General features: G+C 38.2%; 1 protein-coding gene across 2 annotated transcripts; it reads right to left on the reverse strand.

Annotated features, from left to right (window-relative positions):
- Positions 1–916: 916 nt before the first annotated feature.
- On the reverse strand, positions 917–13,365 carry kpna1 (karyopherin alpha 1 (importin alpha 5)). 2 transcript variants are annotated; one of them, XM_007249034.3, is made up of 14 exons: positions 13,243–13,365; positions 9,655–9,787; positions 9,024–9,137; positions 8,780–8,879; positions 8,165–8,259; positions 7,763–7,894; positions 7,338–7,426; positions 6,317–6,416; positions 5,813–5,976; positions 4,675–4,753; positions 4,361–4,486; positions 4,130–4,257; positions 3,445–3,623; positions 917–2,892 (listed from the first exon to the last, which is right to left on the reverse strand). In XM_007249034.3, the coding sequence occupies exons 2-14, from the start codon at positions 9,778–9,780 to the stop codon at positions 2,705–2,707; spliced, it is 1,620 nt and encodes a 539-aa protein (XP_007249096.1). In that variant the 5' UTR covers positions 9,781–9,787; positions 13,243–13,365; the 3' UTR covers positions 917–2,704. The 2 variants fall into 2 exon arrangements, with proteins under 2 accessions (XP_007249096.1, XP_007249097.1); XM_007249035.4 differs by lacking the exon at positions 13,243–13,365 and adding an exon at positions 12,051–12,624.
- Positions 13,366–14,549: the final 1,184 nt, after the last annotated feature.

Raw genomic sequence — 14,549 nt, forward strand, 5'->3', positions numbered from 1 at the left:
CTCTAGCCCTGCCTCCAACAGACAGGAGAGCAGAATAGTGCGAGTGACAACATATTGGTGAGGTGCATCATTAACGACACACAAGTAAACAGGCAGGCAGTTTCGATAAGCAGTAACAGGTCTGCAAAAATAACTGCAGTCATGCCAATATGTTGTACAACAAGGCAATACCAATAATCATGACCAGACAAATAATCTACTACTGATACTCGAGCTGAGAAAAGAAGGGAGGAGTGTGGAACATGACATGAATGCACTGGAAACAAACTTGGGAGTTCAAGCATTACCATATTTTTCCCACTATAAAGGTGCAGCAGAATACAAGGCGCACCTTCAATAAACGTCTATTTTCTGGTCTCTCTTTATACATAAAACGGATCCCTAGTTAGCAGCGCAACTCAGCCTTAGTTAGCTGCATATCCAGTTGCGGCTAACAGCGCTAGCCATTCCCGTTTAGCAACATATCTAGCTGCAATTAGCAGTGCTAGCCAGTCCTGTTTATCAGCGCTAACTCCCGTATACTTTGTAGTTTATCCAAGTAGCTTTACTGCTCCTTACAATCTGTCGGGTACAATTCATACATAAGGCGCACCTGATTATAAAGTGCACTGACGATTTTTGGGAGTTTAGGTGCGCCTTTTTGGGAGTTTAGGCAAATAAATAAATAAAATACAGTACATTATAGAAAATAACAGAATTTATATTCTCCAGAATACAGCATCAGATCTGTGTATCGTTAAGATAAAGCAAAAAATGGGATTTGAATCACTTCAGACTATGGTAACGTGATTTAAACTAAACGTAAGCTATCATGCAGATTCTATTTGGATGTGCCATCTATAAACTATAGAAACAAAGAAACATTACACGCTAAAATGTTTCTGAAACAGGAAAAAAATCAAATAGCCAAGGGAACTTCATGAAACAGCATTTATGCAAATGGCTTAACAGAGAACAGTTACACAATCTCAATACAACATCCGTATTGAACATGAAGAGCTGGTCATCTCTCTGGGAGATTCTGACATAAAAAAATTAAATTTAGTAAACATTTTTTTTAGCTTTTGAGCAAACAAAATTAACGCTATGTTTCAAGTTTAATTTAGATTTATTTTAGGTTGTTTTGTCGTATTTCATTGTCATGTTTTTTCTCTCAATTTCACAATGAGGATTAATTATGGCACCTTCGGTACTGACAGATCTATCCCAGAAACAAAACGTAAGAAATGTGCTAATAGGAATGCAGCCTTTTTCTTTGTATGCTTTTTTTTACTTCCTATTCCTTCTAGTTAAATCATATAACTTGGGGTCATATGAATGTGTCTGAAATCAGCAAGAACAGAGTCATATTAAAATCTGTGTGTCAAACACATAGGGAAGCCATTTAGCTCATCAAATGTCCAGAGTCTGGTGGAAGAAGCTTCAGAAGGGGCAGAGTTTTTTTTCAGCCTGGGCAAGGCAATGGGATTGCACTCAAATAGATTTAGTGTGTTATACTTTTGTAAAGAACGTCCTGAAATTTGGCGCACAGCATGAGCGCACCATTCTCACCTCAATTCCTGAGGAGTGGAGAGCAAATGTGGGCAAAGTACTGCATGGAAAGAAAATGGTTACCATAGAAACCAAGGCTTTCGGTCCTGAACATAAAGTGCTGATGATGATGAATAATGATAATCATATGGAATTGTCCACTTAAAGTCCTGAAAGGTCTGATGCACAGGCTCAAGAAAAGAAAAAAAAAAGTTTGAAAAAAAAGTCATTGTCCAAAAGTCTCAGTGCGCATGTAGAACTCCAAGTCCCAGAATTCTAAAAGGTGCAAATGCAAAGTTGTAAAGGAAAAAAAGTTAAAGCCTGGCCAGCTGGTATTCAGTCATTGTAGGAATGCATGAGATTGAAAGCAAGACAGTTTGCCAAAGTGGCATAGTCAGTCACAAACAGTCTGGACCCCTCTGTCTAATCAACAAGAGCTGTCTCTTTAGAATATGTCCTGGTCCAATAAGTAAGTTAAGATGTGTCGCCTTCAGTAGAAGTCTTTTTCAGTCCTCAGGGCATACTGGCCATGTCGTGCCTCTTAATTTTTGGGAGCACCTGGAAGATGCACGTACACAGTCACATGGTCAGTCCAGTGTTTTCTAACAGATGAAAAAGAGGATCACGTACAGGCCACCCGCCGCAAGAGTCAGTATTGCCGTAAGGTCATCCAAGCAGTTTATTTCAAACTTCCATCAACTCGTGGCTGGATGCAGATTTCCCCTGCTCTAGTCCAACAGGGCTTCTGATGCTTGCTAGCTTGCTTGTTTGCTGTAACTGGATGGATTAAGGTGTTGATGGAGATCTTTTAGGATCCTTTTTGGGTTTGGTGGTGCTGGATTAATGCAAGACATCATGGGCAACAGGAGTAGTTATTAGGGATGCATTCTGTTAGGTTGCAGAGTTGGTTTAGACGATCTGATATTGTCATCATTTTGATCAGGCTGTGTAGACTATGGTGCAGTTCTTCTGGAGCCATTCTTCAGAACTGGACCAGTAACAGCAGGGGTGAGGGAAGCAGGAAAAGTGGTAAAAGGGGGTCGACCAGCAACACAGGCTCTTGAACGCTCACACTCTTTATAATCAGGATCAATATTAATCATTCTCTCCGGTGGGATAAGGGGGCATATCTCTCCCTCTTTCATGGGTTGTCTGGTGCGTGAGAGAGAAGACGTTAGAGCTGGAAGCCCTCCATAGGAGCTTCACACTGCTGGAAGAGGAACTGTTGTTGCTGCAGGTCCACTGCAGGTGCCAGCGCCGGGTCTTCATCCTCAGGGCTGAAGTAGCGCTCGATCAGGTCAAAGGCCTTCTGATAAATCTCCTGGTTCTCATGACCCTGCAGAAACTCCAGTTTATCGAGACCTGAGGAAGAGCAGAGCAGTGTTGATGGCAGTAATGGTGCAAACATTTGGTTATATGGATACAGCCACATGACATTTTAATTATACATGACCCCACTACCCCACACCCGGTCACTTCATGTAAACAGTATCTGGAGTGTATCCTGAAAGGTTTTAGCTATATGCGCACTTACACAGTCAATTGTGTCTCCAGGTTAGTCAGACTGAAAGACGAAATATGGTTTAAATACGTCTCAGACCAACTCCTAAAGTGATCTGATCAACTGAATTTGTATCTATTTTAAATGCATATTGTGTGTGTTTATCCTTGCATTTTTAGGTGGCATGGTCTTATCCAGATATAATCCAGATACTCAAGACACATGAAGTGATCATATGTAAACAGGGTCACTACTTTGTCTCAAGATAAATGGAATATTGTGTTAAAAAGGCAAATGCACATAGGGTGCAAGGTGGAAAAAAGTCAGACCACAGTTTTAAAATGTGACCATGGACAATAGTAAGTTTAATGCATTGAATAAAAGATCCACAGCTTTTAATCGGACTCCCTTACCATATGCTTCCTCAATGAGAGCACAGTAGGGGTTAATTCCTCCTCCTCCTCTCTTTGCCTCTAGTTCTCCCAGTCTGAGTATGTTCTCCAAACCATTTAGAGCAACTTGCACGATCTTGGAGTCCATCAGGGTCAGAAGGTCACACAGAGGTTTGATGCAACCCAGCTCCACTAGGTGTCTATTTGTAAGAGACAGAGTTTTGTCAAAGGTCTACAAGGACGGTCATAAAACCTTTAATAAAACATACACATTGTTTTTTACCATCTCTAATGAAAGCCTGCATTTGTTAAAGGTGCTCTAAGACTATTTTCCAGGGTCAGTTTTGAGAACTTGTATCTGGTGAACCAAAGAGGAAATGATCAACTTATGTTAAATGTTATACAGTTATAATAAAAGAAAAAAAAAGATTTTATGGAACACATATGTTGTTTGGACCTGTCATTGGAAACGGTCTGCCTCTAAAGCCACAAACTCCTGGGTGTCTCAAACTCATTCTATTAGCTAAACTGTAGACTGCTTTTGGACTGAAGAAACAGAGTCGCCATTCCAGTCCCCTAACTACTTAATAATGTGCAGGAATAATAATAAGAAATTCTCTCTTTTTAAACACAAGGAAGCAGTAGCACGCAAAAGCTAAAATAACAGAAGGTACAACAGTGGCACAGTAATTTCTCTCTTTCTGACCTGATCTGCTCAGCAGAGCCCCCAGAGGTGGCATTAGTGATTGCCCACGCTGCTTCCTTCCTTGTACGGAACTCAGCCACCTGAAGAATGTTGATGAGAGGAGGGAGCAAACCTGCATCCATCACCATCTAGAAAAAGAACAAGAGAGGAAGAGAGAGAGACATAGTGGGAAAACTGGCTGGCACACATGTTTAACAAATAAAATCAGCACTGAGGCAGAAGGAGATATACCTGTATCTGTGCTCGGTTGCCGGCAGTAATATTGGAAATGGTCCAACATGCTTCTTTTTTAATGGACTCCTTAGGGCTACTTAGCAGGTGAAGGAGACTCTGCAGGGCGGAGCAGTTCAGGATCACCTGCTCGGACAAAATGCAACAGTGACCTTGAAACCTTCTAGGCCAGTACATAAGAGAAATTTTCTACCCATTTTTATCATTATCAATTGCCACCACTAGCTATCAGGATCACATAAATTCTGTTCCAAACTCTTCAGACATAAGTTATTCAAATAATCAAATAAAAGTGTAATTGTACATTTTGTTACCTGCGTCTGAAGGTCATCTCCTGTAACAATGTTCCCCACAGCTCGAAGAGCAGGAGAGACTACCTTGTAGTCTGAGTGTCTGGAAGAAAGAAAAGAACATTTAGAACCTGCTGACCACATCAGTGACTTTGTAGTTAATGTCCATTTGACTTTTAAACTGTTTGAGTAATGAATAAATATTTAATATATATTGGCTACTTTACTATAGTCCTAATAACCTGTATAATTTATTTCTAGTCTTAAAAAAAAGTCAGCCTGTGCAGACCTAATAATTTCTTAAATGACTATAAATATTGTTATATTTAAACCAGCATTTTGTACACATTGGCATTTCTTGCTCCTGGGCTCCCCCTACAGTTTGGAAGTGCAGTTACTCTTTGAGACACTACACTTGGACACACTTTTACAAGCTGCATGATACAAAACCAGCATTGGTCTAATATTCTACTGTGTTTTTTTATAACAATTGGTTACTTAATACTTAATAAAGGATTTTTTTTATTACTTGAAGCAAACAAAAACACCAGTGCAAAAGTGTGTACCCTGTGACATACCAGCTTTTAATAATTGGTATTTAAATGTAAACAAAATAATCAGTTTAAATAAATAATATTTACATTAGTAGTGTGAATCACAAGAAAACTGTATTAATCACCATGATTAATCATAATTTAAATCATGATTATATATATATATATATATATATATATATATATATATATATATATATATATATATATATATATATATATATATATATATATATATACATACACTGTGGTTTAGGCCAGGCAGACTAGACTTTTTTACTGTATTTTATTATCTCAGGGTAGATTTGATGCTTTTAAAATTAGAATATTGTAATGTGCTGAGTTACTGAGTTTAACTGAGCTTGTGGAGGAAATAAAAGTTGGTGTAACTACATATTTCATTGTGCTATCAGCTGCGTGTGCATGTGTTTGCATGTGCGTGTGTGCGTGAGAGAGAAGCCTGAGAGTATTTTGCACAGTGATTGTGTGTATAGCATACAGTGTGCGAGTAGCAGGGCTTCAGACACATTACACTATTTTGTCATGCTACATTCTGCCCTGTATTTTATCTTCTAAATTCTCGTTGGGACCCTGTGTGAATCTCTTACAGGAGCAACTCCACCAGTCTGCGACACACTCCTGAGTCTATCACAGCCTGGATCTTGTCGTTGGGGCCATCAGACAGGTAGGAGAGCGCCCAGCATGCATCAGCCAAAATATCCGTGTCATTCACAAAGAGCAGCCAGGAGAGCACGCTGAGACATGGTGAGACCTGCAAGCACAAAACGACATACACACTTCACTTAGCCTTCAGTCTATCAGAAAGGTGTTTTAAAGTAAATATTTCCGAGATTACACGTCCACACCTGCTGTACATATTACTCTAATTAAACACACATTGACAACTAAAGAGGCGGGTTACTCTGAAAGTGCCCAGCTAAACCAAACCAAGCTGAACAAATTGAAGCCCTACATGAAGGTGAAGGAAGACAAACTTGATTCTTAGCCTCAACTTAAAGATTTAATAATTTAACTGCGTGATAATTGAAATACCATATTTTTGTTTATCTGTTAATGCTGGTAATCTGGTAACCAGTAAAGGTGGCTCATACCTTGGAGAAGTCTGGAGGTGGGTTCTTTCCTCTGCATAGGTTAGACAGAGCCCACACAGCATTCCTCATCATAGTCAAGCGGTTCTGTTTGGCCAGTAGCCTGTGAAGAAACACATATCAGAGAAAGTCGTTTAAGTTGAACATTATATAATACACACACACTCACACAAAATATTTACTCCTGTATATACAATAACAGTCAAACATATAAAACACAGCTTTCCATTAAATTTTTTTTTTTTTCCTACAATGTAAATGAATACTGAAGTCATTCATACTATATAAACAGACAGTGTTAAATCAAAATACAAAATAAAGCCCAAAGAATCATTTAAGTGGCTCATTTAGGGTTGCTGTTAACTTGCGTTTTCTGAGGCTGGAAACTTAAGATAAATTTATCGTGTGCAACAGAGGTAACTCTTGGTCTTCCTTTCCTGAGGCGGTCCTGATGAGAGCCAGTCAACGCTTTTGATTGTCTTAGCAACTGAACTTGAGGAAGTTCTTAAACTTGGAGTTCTCAATGTTTTTCAGATTGACTGACATTGACATTTCTTAAAAGTATTTTTTTATTTACTTAGTTGAGTAGTTCTTGCCATAATATGGATCAGAACATTACTTCAATAGAACTATTCACTTTATACCAACTCTACCTCTTCACAACTTTACAATTGATGCTCTCAAACATATTAAGAAGGCAAGAAACTCAAGTACTTAACTTTTTGACAAGTTATCTACCTCATAAAGCTGACTGAGAAAATGGTTACTTGTTTAAAGCCATCATCAAAGCAAAAACTGCCAACTTTAAAGAATCTAAAATCTAAAACATATTCTAATTTGTTTAACACTTTCTTGTTTACTAAATAATTTCATATTTTTTTCTTCATAGTTTGGATGACTTTGGTACTGTGATACCTAATATACATACACATTATAAACACACATACACATATATGTAAATATACATACAAACAGTAAAAAAAAAAAAGTATATATATATTTGCAAGCTATTGTAACATCTTACTGTATAAGGGAGGGTAAAATGTTGCAATCCAGCACATAGTCTCTGCACTCCGTGCTGTCACCTGCAATGTTGCCTAATGCCCATACGGCCTGCAAAAAAACAAGGGAAAAAAATAGAATGAAACACAAAGAGACACATCAAACAGTATTTGTGCAGCTTAGTCTCTGCTGTACCGCTTTAATCAGAGGTATTAAACAGAATATGCAGTGAACTGAAAGCAGTCAGCTATGGTCACTGCTGGAATTCATCAAATTTGCTAGTAGATATCCAAATTATGTCTCTGCAGATTAAAGAATGGCGTTTAAAAAAAAATAATAATAACTTGCTTTTACTTAACCATATGTTAATATATCATTTTAAGAACCATTTTAAAATCAAATTTACATAAGTTACGTTATGGCTGTGTGTGTGTTTTTTATATATACCTGTTCCTGGACATCCTCAAAGTCTGAACTGAGCATCTCAATGAATATGGGCACAGCGCCAGCCTGGATGACTACACGCGTCTGGTGGGATGTGCCTGAGGCGATGTTCGTCAAGACCCATGCTGCTTCAAACTGTGGAGACACAATACTCATTACCATACCGCATGTGGTCTTTCAGTGATGCACTTATAATCCAGACAGATCAAGACTCTGGGAGGAATTGCAACATGCACACATTCCTAAAGCATGAGCCTCTCCTGAGAGCATTCCATCCAGAACGTGCGAGTGACTCATGGCTGCCGTGGGTCTGAGAGAGTTTGGAAGCATTCAGTCTGTTCAGCATCTCCTTCACAAGGCAGCACAGTGGGTTTATCAGTCTGTCATTACATTGTGCACAATTACCTGTAATGTACAGTTCTCCCTCCTCTTCAGGAACTCCACGAAGCGCTCCACCACACCAGGCGTGGCAATAACTTCATCAATAGGGGGGTTGGGCTCTAGTAAAAAGTCAAACAGCAATTATTAAGCTTTACTGATATGACAGAATGCTGTAACATTCAAATAAATCTTCTAACCAAATTACATTTCTTTAATATCTTCTTTAAGAAATCCATAAAAATGTACTAAGAAAAGTCCAAGGAAAATGTGTCAGATTTATGAATTGTTTAAACCCCATTATCATCCAAAACGAATCGAATCACAAATAAGAAAAGAAAATGTCACAATGTGTAAGTGGGTTTTAAGAAAACAAATCTTCCTAATGAATGAATGGTGAATAGGGCCAATGGATTTACTTGGCCTTGTCAGCATCTTTACCAATCACAGACTGATCTAGAACTTTTTGTGGCTGTTCTGAAGATTCACAATATTTATGTATTACACTATTTATCCATTGCACATTGTTAGTTCACTAATGAGTTTTATGTATTTATTTTTAGGTATGTCAAATACTGTATCCACAATACCAAAAAGTGTTTTTGAACTGATACACACAGATGCATGTGTTTGACCTCTAACCTTTTGACAAAAGCTTTCGGAAGCGTTGTGTTCCCATAAGCTGTTGCTCAGGAGAGCTGGAGAAGATCATCTGGATCATGTCCTCAGAGATGACACTTCCCTAAGGAAGAATGTAATAATCAATTAATTGATAAACAGTCTGATGAATCAGCCAAACCAACAGACTTCCATGATGCAACCATAGGACACCATTATCTCTGCTATTCTGGCAATTCTAAGTTCACATGCAGGCTGAAATTCTTACCGTAATTTGGTCCATGTTATTGGCCTGGGATTCCAGGTAGCCACTGTCTGACATGCCATCATCCTCCAGAGTGGAGTCTTCCTCCACTGTGGCCACATTTCTCCGTTTAAACAGCTGTAGGAGCACAAAGATACAGCAAGCTTCAGCTGAATGTGTCTACACATATGAGGGGACTTACCTACACATATGAGGGGACTAAAGTTTACCTAGTTTCTCACAGAATAACTTGTGGGTTTGATATTTAGGTTCAGCAAGCTGCACCGTTGAGCCCCTAAACAAAGCCTTTAACATTCTTTGATCCATGGGGGCCAAAGTGGGTACCCACAGCACTGATCACATGTGCTTACTACATCACTATGGATGTGTGTATTCACGGCACAGATGGGTTAAAGGTGCAAGTCAAATTTTATCTGTGTCCAACAAAATTTGTGCTAGTGGTCATCTTTGTCACATTTGTTAACTCAAGGAAATCTCACAGCCCTACAGTGAGTAACTGAACAACTCCCACTACCAAAACAAACTGTGTTTGAGCATTATCAGACAGACAAATGAATTCTGCCCCAAGTAACTAAAATTACAGAGTAGGTAGAAAAACTGGAGAGCATGTCAGACTGTCCTCTAATCATCTTACCTGCTCATCTTTCTTCTGTTTGCGTAGCTGCAGGCCTTCCTCCTCCCTCCTCCTCCTCATCTCATCTGTGTTGAGCGATTTATTTTTGTAGCTTCTGAGTCGCGCATTGTCCTTTCCCTGACTCATGGTGTAGCTTATAGGAAAGAGGGAACATCATGTACAACAAAGTTTAGAAAATGACTGCATGTACGGAATAAACACATCAAATGCTAAATCGACAATCATGATAGTTTAAGATGCCTTTTAACATCATGTTCCATCATATGTAAGTCAGTTAACAGTGCAAAAGTGAACACTAATATACTGTGTGCAGTAATGCACAAAGGTTGATTTCAACTAAATCAGTCCATTTATCATATTCACCATCAGTTACAACCTTATATAGACAATTTTTCAGAAACCCGTGCTCTGTCTACAGGTGGGAAACAGCAAAAACACAATATAAAATGACACTAGACCTTTTCGCAATTCACAATTCATGTTAGGTCATTTTGAACAGTCACAATATTTTTTTTCTGAATGATATATTGTACTAGCAAGAACTGTAATAAATTATATTATTGTCATTTTCAAAACTGCTCATGCTACACTGATTTAATGATGATATAAAAGCTTAATAAAGCAATCACACCTCTTTTAGATCCACCTCTTTAAAGGGCACTGAACTTTCAATTTATCATAGTATACTTTTATGGGACATTGTTTTATGCATTGGTCTTTTGTGGCTGGCTAAATAAAGTATTAATATTTATTTGTAATGTTTATTTGTATGTAAACAAACACGCAAGGAAACACAGAGGAAGATTCTAAGGTCAGAAAAGTGTGAGGTTTTCAATGTACTGTATGATTCAACGTAAATATCCTGACAGGCCCATAGTTAATAATAAATAAACAAAAAAATATGGTTATTCAATGCATTACATCCATGAATACAAAAAAACAGATTATTAGAATTTCCCCTACTGTTTTAAGTGGTGAGTGCATTCACAATATGCTTTTAATGTTTTAATGTTTCACATATTAAATATTTCTGACCCACCTGGCAACAATTTTGCCCTCTCTTCCTCACATTTGGGCCTAATCCTAGGCCTTTGCAGATCAACAACTAAATCCTAAAGGGTGTTCCACATTTCTTGCAAACAACACAAAGAATGGTGAGACTGCCAGTGAGCAAAATAATTCAGGTTATGTTTTCTACTGCTCCTGGTTCTGGTTTTCTACTGGTTTACACGTTGCTTTATACAACCCCCTAAACATACCTTTTTGAAAAGCCTGTAATTTTCTCAGTAAACATTTAGCATCCTGAGGGACAGTGTTGTGATTCCCCGACCAACATTATTCCTATTTTCAACAAAGAATCACTAAAGATATTGCAATTTAGTCCAAGACCAGACCTAATTAATGCTCAAGAAATAGGAATGGTTTGAGATACTGGCAAAGGAACATTACTTTACAAGTTTTGGTAAAACAGTAGACAATAACAGATTACATTACCCATGAATCTAAACACTTAGTATGTTGACACTGCTACAACTGAAGAACATATCTAGAGACTGTTTGCTGAAGAGGGATTAAGTTTGTTCACAGATTATATTTTTCTTTCATTGGAATTTTTCAAATTTAAATGCTTTGCAAGCATTTGGGCTTTATTCATTTCTTAATAAGGAGAACTGTCCCTTATATCCAGGGTTGCAAAAATCTTTACAGATTTCTGTTTAGTTTTTTTTTTTTTCCTCTTCTGTCAAGTGGACCCTACTGGCAAATGTTACACTCTAAAATATTTAAAGTGAGGTTATTACTATTCCCTCAATTTCAGTTTAATAAATCATTTTCTGAATTTAATGTGGTTTAATTATGTTTGAGTATATGAACATTGTGGTTTTATTCTATAAACTACGGACAACATTTCTTCTAAATTCCAAATAAAAATATTGTCATTTAGTGCATTTATTTGCAAAAAAATAAAAATGGCTGAAATAACAAGAACAAAATATGCAGACCTTTCAGACCTCATTCTCAGACCACATGACATAGAAATAGTTCAGAAATCCACATTTGGTGGAATATCCCTGGTTTTAATGCAATTTTTATGCATTCTTGGCATGTTCTCCTCCACCCGTCTTACACGTTGCTTTTGGAGAACTTTATGCCACTCCTGGTGCAAAAATTTAGCATGAAGCACAAAAATACTCTATTACACGACAACAAGTGTAACGTTAGTGGTGTGTAGTGACCTCAGAAGCAACCAAATCTTAGATCAACAAAGTCAGAAAATTGTCCAGCAACGGTTGTCAACTGAACAGTAGGAGCTGGAGACAGTAACACGTTATTTATGTTTCACAAATAACAAAGGTATAGATCATAAAAAGGAAAAATAAAGCCAAGAAAAGACTTACAGGTATCTATGTAGACTTTGACACTACGCTTGAATTCGATGACGCCAATTCAGTGCGGTATTTCTCCTAAACTGCTGGTTAACCCCAGCACCAACAGTCAGAGACAGACCATCAGCCCTGCTGACCTAACTACATAAACAACCGTCGCTAAAGCTATCGTAGCTTAGCCTCGCCAGCTGACGCTAATCTGCCCCCCCCACACACACACACTCACAGCCACAGTGGATGACGTCCATGGGGCAGACATGACCACCTTAGAGGGATGTTTGGCTAGGAAATGTGTGCTAATTCGAGTTACAATTTGTGTGACAGTATATGCATAATATATAAAAAAGTGATAAAACGAGTAAGGACACAGCTAGCAACCCAGGCAGCTTAACATATATGTTAGTTATCTAGCTAAGAGGGCAACATTTAATAGATGGTAAAAGCTAGCATTAGCTAACATAGATTAGATATCTTAAAAACACAGCGACCTAACGGACTTTTAAACCTAATTATTTAGCTAACCTATGTAAAATTATTACAAGTAAACAAAATATCATGAAAAATATAACTAGATAGGTTAGATAACCTAGCGTTAGATAGCTAAAGCTATGTTATATAATGACATAAAGAAAACTGTAACGTTAGCTAGACAGCCTAGTTAGCGCAGTTAGCTAGCTAGCAAGGTAACGTTAGCTAGAAAAAGGCATACAAAATAAATGAGAAGGCAAATGTACCTACGCTTGCTAACTGTTAGCTACCGAGCTAGTTTTTAAGAGTTTGTGAAGGATTGGAAAAACAATCTAACTGATACAAAATAACGGCTAATCTGCGGTCTCAATTAAAAAAGGTCTTATCAATGTGGAATCTGATCTAAATCAGTACTAAAGCCTAACTGTCACCATCGACATCATTAAAAGTGGCTACACCTGTAGGTAGATGAACTAAACTATAGTGGATTAAATATAAAACTACAGAAATGTGTTTCCAGCCTTGCTGGACTCGATGTTCAGCTTTTTCGAGAATAAAGCCCCGCGGCCCCGGTGTGCGCATGCGCCACAATCAGCCGAACGGAGCCGCCTCGCCGGTTGCTCTCTCCTCTCCCTCTTGAATCCGATTTTCTGAAGCTGTCTGTCCGGTACCGAACGCGGCTCGTGTCTAAATATATGACCTCGGTCAAAAATTTTTGCCTTCTTATGACACTGACCTGTTTAAAAGCCGTCCCCGTTTACCCCGTCGTCGGTTTGGGCTGCTGATCCGGAGCGTCTGACCGGTATTGCACTACTGCGCATGTGTGACTGCGGAGGTCTGAGCTCGACCTGCGCATGCGCGTTGCTGTATATTAATAAAACGCTGGTTTAAAATGTAACCCGCTTTACAAAAAAGCCAACAAGCACAGTAAAACACTGCGTCTCTCTATATGCTGTATTCTAACCGTGCATACTGATAGAACCAGCTTTTATTAAAACTTCTCTACTGATTTACAAGAAGAACTGGCCGTCTTGGTCCCGCCTGGGGTTGCCCGAAGACTTTCAGTTTTTATGCATGTAAAGTGTGCATATTCCCAGAGGTGTCAAGTAACTAAGTACAAATATTTTTTAGGTTATCTATACTTTACTGAAGTAATTCTTTTTCTGCCGACTTGTAGCAGCTTTTTTAAACTGCATATTTAACCTGTATGAATGTTATATATACAGCTCTGGGGGAAAATAAGAGATCATTTAAAATTTTAAGTTTCTTTGATTTACCAAATTGAAAACCTCTAAAATAAACAGGAAGATGGATGATTACAAGCCATCAAACCAAGCTAAACTGCTTGAATTTTTACATCAGGAGTGGCAAAACGTTATCCAAAAGCAGCGTGTAAGACTGGTGGAGGAGAACATGTCAAGATGTATGAAATCTGTGATTAAAAACCAGGGTTATTCCACTAAATATTGATTTTTGGGATTCATCTTGCTGGAATTGTGAAAGAGTGGTTTAGGGAGCATGAGGTCATCATTTTCACACATGGATTGGCCACCACAGAGTCCAGACCTTAATCCCACTGAGAATATTTGGGATGTGCTGGAGAAGATCAGTGCAAGACCTTGGTAAAAAAAATAATGCAACACTGGACTAAAATTAATCTTGTGACATTGCAGAAGCTTATTGAAACAATGGCACAGCGAACGCGTGCCGCAATCAAAGCTAAAGACGGTCCAACCTAATAATAGACTGTATGACCTTTTGTTTTTGGTGGCGACCTTTTTTGTCCAGGCAGTGTAAATATACGTTTTAAATATATGTTTGGTGTTATCATTGAGTTTTATAACCGCTAGATGGTGCCACTAACCTACACGAGTAGTGCGGTGTGTTAAAGGTGTCTGATGGAAAACTGGATTTTATTTTAACAGAAAAATATATTTTAGAGGCAGAAAATTGAGCTGTACAGTGTAGCACATGATGGGATTTAATATTAACACTAGGACAAAAGTTGCCAAACAATTCCCATAAAATTACGAGAAAATACCA

This window comes from Astyanax mexicanus, chromosome 1 (assembly GCF_023375975.1).
Source record: "Astyanax mexicanus isolate ESR-SI-001 chromosome 1, AstMex3_surface, whole genome shotgun sequence".
Lineage (NCBI taxonomy): Eukaryota > Metazoa > Chordata > Actinopteri > Characiformes > Acestrorhamphidae > Astyanax > Astyanax mexicanus.